The 5,000-nt window shown below is 47.8% G+C and overlaps 1 protein-coding gene across 1 annotated transcript in view; it reads right to left on the reverse strand.

The window, feature by feature from the left end:
* LOC138860540 (SAFB-like transcription modulator) overlaps positions 1–1,326 on the reverse strand; it is a 1,424-nt gene extending 98 nt beyond the window's left edge. The window contains exons 1-3 of the mRNA XM_070118130.1: positions 1,316–1,326; positions 691–1,095; positions 1–53 (exon numbers count right to left, since the gene is read on the reverse strand). The exon at positions 1–53 is cut by the window's left edge and continues 98 nt beyond it. Coding sequence (XP_069974231.1) covers positions 1–53; positions 691–1,095; positions 1,316–1,326 — 469 coding nt within the window. The remainder of the gene's footprint in view (positions 54–690; positions 1,096–1,315) is intronic.
* Between the last annotated feature and the right edge of the window lie 3,674 nt (positions 1,327–5,000).

A 5,000-nucleotide genomic window follows, 5' to 3' on the forward strand; every position in this document is an offset into this window, starting at 1 on the left:
TATGAAGTCTTATGGACTCCCGTTTTCTATGAAGTCTTATGGACTCCCGTTTTCTATGAAGTCTTATGGACTCCCGTTTTCTATGAAGTCTTATGGACTCCCCACCCACTCCCCACCCACTCCCCACCCAACCACCACCCACTCCCCACCCACTCCCCACCCACTCCCCACCCACTCCCCACCCACTCCCCCACCCAATTCCCCATCCAATCCCCACCCACTCCCCATCCCACTCCCCACCCACTCCCCACCCACTCCCCATCCAATCCCCACCCACTCCCCATCCAATCCCTCTATCCAATCCCCCCACCCACTCCCACCCCACTCCCCACCCACTCCCCATCCAATCCCCACCTCACTCCCCACCCACTCCCCACCCACTCCCCATCCAATCCCCACCCAACCACCACCCACTCCCCACCCACTCCCCACCCACTCCCCATCCAATCCCCACCCAACCACCACCCACTCCCTACCCACTCCCCACCCACACACCACCCAATCCCCACCCACTCCCCATCCAATCCCCATCCAATCCCCACCCACTCCCCACCCACTCCCCACCCACTCCCCATCCAATCCCCACCCACTCCCCACCCACTCCCCACCCACTCCGCCCGCACAGACCGAATCGGGCAGCGTCGGGTCCAGCGCCTCAACCGCCACTGTCCATCTCAAGGAAATGCAAACCGCCCGAAGTAAATGGACTCCCGTTTTCTATGAAGTCTTATGGACTCCCGTTTTCTATGAAGTCTTATGGACTCCCGTTTTCTATGAAGGCTTATGGACTCCCGTTTTCTATGAAGGCTTATGGACTCCCGTTTTCTATGAAGTCTTATGGACTCCCGTTTTCTATGAAGTCTTATGGACTCCCGTTTTCTATGAAGTCTTATGGACTCCCGTTTTCTATGAAGTCTTATGGACTCCCGTTTTCTATGAAGTCTTATGGACTCCCGTTTTCTATGAAGTCTTATGGACTCCCGTTTTCTATGAAGTCTTATGGACTCCCGTTTTCTATGAAGTCTTATGGACTCCCGTTTTCTATGAAGTCTTATGGACTCCCGTTTTCTATGAAGTCTTATGGACTCCCGTTTTCTATGAAGTCTTATGGACTCCCGTTTTCTATGAAGTCTTACTTTCGTTAAACTAAAAAAAAATATATATATATATAGGGGATACTTTATTATTATTATTATATTTTTTTATTTGTTTGTTTTACTTTTTAGAAAAAAATAGGGGATACTTTATTATTATTATTATATCTTTTTATTTGTTTGTTTTACTTTTTAGATATTTCTTTTCTAATACAAGCTACTTTTTCTCCATTTTTTTACTTCATTTTATTTATCTATTTATCTATTTTACTTTTTAAATATTTCTTTTCTTATATATGCTGCTAATTCTTTTTTTCTCTTTCTTTCTTTCTCTCTTCCTCTTTCTAAATTCTTGCGAATGTGTACAAGCTAGTACGCACATATGAACATGCTTCATGCTTACATACACATGTCCGCCCACTTTCCCCGCCCACATAGACCACCTACACGGACCGCCCACTCGGCCCGCCCACTTAGACCGCCCACTTGCCCCGCCCACATAGACCGCCCACTTTCCCCGCCCACATAGACCACCTACACAGACCGCCCACTTTCCCCGCCCACATAGACCACCCACTTGCCCCACCCACTTGGACCACCTAAACAGGACGCCCACTTAGACCGCCCACTTGCCCCGCCCACATAGACCACCTACACAGACCGCCCACTTGCCCCGCCCACATAGACCACCCACTTGCCCCGCCCACTCGGCCCGCCCACTCGGCCCGCCCACTCGGCCCGCCCATCCGACAACCCGCGCAACCCATTCGCAGGCGGACGCTGCAGTGAGGGGAAATCCGGCCCGTTTTAAGAGGCTGCTTGAGTGCGGGAAGGGGAGGGAAGGGGAGGGGGGTGGGGGAGGGGTAGTGAGGGGAGGGGAAGTGAGGGGTAGTGAGGGGAGGGGAAGTGAGGGGAAGGGGTGGGTGGGGTAGGGAAAGGAGGGGTAGTGAGGGGAGGGGAAGTGAGGGGTGGGTGGGGGTAGGGGTGGATGGGGTAGGTAGGGGAAAGGGGCGGGTGGGGGAGAGATGTGAGGGGAGGGAAGGGGGAGGGGAAGGAGGGGGTGGGTGGGGGAGGGGAAGGAGTGGTAGTGAGGAGAGGGGTGGGGGAAGGATGATGAGGGTAGGGAAAGGAGGGGTAGTGGAGGGGAGGGGTAGTGAGGGGAAGGGGTGGGTGGGGTAGGGAAGTGAGGGGAGGGGAGGGGGAGGGGTAGGGGGAAGTGAGGGGAGGGGAGGGGGAGGGGAAGAAGGGGGGAGTGAGGGAGGGGTGCATGGGGGTAGGTGGGAGAATGGGGCGGGTGGGGGAGCAGATGTGGAGGGAGGGGGAGGGGAGGGGAGGAAGGAAGAGGGGTGGGTGAGGGAGGGGAAGGAGGAGTGAGTGGGGGACAGAAGTATGGAGAGGGATGGGTGGGGGAGGAGAAGTAAGTAGGGGAAGGAATGTGAGGAGAGGGGTTAGGGGATAGGAGAGGGTAGTGGAGAGGGAGTAATGGTGGGATAGGACAGGAGGAGGGGAGATTTGGGAGACGGAGAGAGGAAATAGGAAGGAAAGAATAATAGAAATAAATGGAAAAGGGATAAGAGAGAGAACAGGGTAGAGAGAGAGAGAGAGAGAGAGAGAGAGAGAGAGAGAGAGAGAGAGAGAGAGAGAGAGAGAGAGAGAGAGAGAGAGAGAGAGAGAGAGAGAGAGAGAGAGAGAGAGAGAGAGAGAGAGAGAGAGAAAGCAAGAGAAACGAAAAGAAAGCGAGAAAGAGAGAAAGTTAGAGAATCATCTCGAAAACGAAAACGAGAAAAGGAATAAGAACGAGAACGAAAACGAGAAAAATGAATAAGAACGAGAACGAAAACGAGAATGTAGAGAGAGTAAGAGGTCGGAGGGGAGGGGGAGTAAGAGGTCGGGGGGAGGGGGAGGGGGAGGGAGAGGGGAGTAAGAGGTCGGGGTAGGGGAGCATGAGGCCGGGGGGAGGAGGAGGGGGTAGGGGGAGAAGGGAGGGGGAGGGGGGTAAAGCAGCCGCAAGCACAAGCAAGATTAAAGCAACACCGCCAAGGAAGCGAAACAATGGGAGGGCGACGGGGAATGGGCAACATGCAGTGGAAACAACATAGGATGCTGCGAGGGGATGGTGAGGATGGTGGTGGTGGTGATGGTGAGGAGGACAGGATGGTGAGGATGGTGATGATGAGGAGGAGGATGGTGGTGATGGTGATCATGGGTGGTGAGGATGGTGGTGGTGGTGATCATGGGTGGTGAGGATGGTGGTGGTGGTGATCATGGATGGTGAGGATGGTGGTGATGGTGATGATGATGATGAGGATGGTGGTGACCATGGTGATGATGATGAGGAGGATGGTGGTGATGGTGATCATGGTGATGAGGATGATGGTGGTGATGATCATGGGTGATGAGGATGAGGAGGACAGTGACCATGGTGGTGAGGAGGAGGATGGTGGTGATGAGAATGAGGATGATGACGTTGGTGGTGACCATGGTGATAATGATGATGAGGAGGATGGTGGTGATGGTGATCATGGGTGGTGATGATGGTGATGAGGAGGATGGTGGTGATGGTGACCATGGTGATGATGAGGATAGTGATCATGGTGGTGAGGAGGAGGATGGTGGTGATGAGGATGAGGATGATGACGGTGGTGGTGACCATGGTGATGATGATGAGGAGGAAGATGGTGGTGATGGTGATCATGGGTGGTGATGATGATGAGGATAGTGATCATGGTAGTGAGGATGATGACGGTGGTGGTGATCATGGGGATGATGATGAGGATGGTGGTGGTGATCATCATGGGGATGATAGTGGTGAAGATGATAACAATGGTGGTGGTAGTGGTGGTGAGAATGGTGATAACAGAGGGGCTGGTGGTGGTGATTGTAACAGAGGAGATGATGATAAAGGTGATGATAACAGTGCTGTTGTTGTTGTTGTTGTTGTTGTTGTTGTTGTTAGTGTTGTTGTTGTTGTTGCTGTTGTTGTTGTTGTTGTTGTTGTTGTTGTTGTTGTTGCTGTTGTTGGCGGTGGTGGTGATGATAATGATGACTGATGATGGTGATGATGGTGGTGGTGCTATCGACGTAGCTCCATTAAATCCAAGAAAAATACAGTGAAAAGAACAATAAAAAAAACAGCGGCAACAGTAGTAATAGCAACAGTGACAACAACTCATAAAATAATAACAATAATTCTTAATAAAAAACAACAACTCATAAAATAATACCCATAATTCTTAATAAAAAACAACAACTCATAAAATAATACCCATAATTCTTAATAAAAAACAACAACTCATAAAATAATACCAATAATTCTTAATAAAAAACAACAACTCATAAAATAATACCCATAATTCTTAATAAAAAACAACAACTCATAAAATAATACCAATAATTCTTAATAAAAAACAACAACTCATAAAATAATAACAATAATTCTTAATAAAAAACAACAACTCATAAAATAATACCAATAATTTTTAATAAAAAACAACAACTCATAAAATAATACCCATAATTCTTAATAAAAAACAACAACTCATAAAATAATAACAATAATTCTTAATAAAAAACAACAACTCATAAAATAATACCCATAATTCTTAATAAAAAACAACAACTCATAAAATAATAACAATAATTCCTAATAAAAAAAAACACACACACAAAACAACGAAAAGGAAGAAAGAAAAAACAAAACAAAAACAAAACAAACAAAATCAGACAAACCTCCTATATCATATGAATATTCGTCCGAAGTCGCATAACCGGCGGCAGTTCCTCTCTTAATTGGCTATTTTTTTCCCCCTAATTACTTAGAAAGAGACGAGAATAAAATGGATTTTTTTTTTTTTTTTAAAGAACAGTGATCATCTTTTATTTTATTTTTTTTTCTAAAAATCGGTT

The sequence above is a fragment of the Penaeus vannamei genome, chromosome 41 (genome assembly GCF_042767895.1).
Source record: "Penaeus vannamei isolate JL-2024 chromosome 41, ASM4276789v1, whole genome shotgun sequence".
Taxonomy (NCBI): Eukaryota; Metazoa; Arthropoda; class Malacostraca; order Decapoda; family Penaeidae; genus Penaeus; species Penaeus vannamei.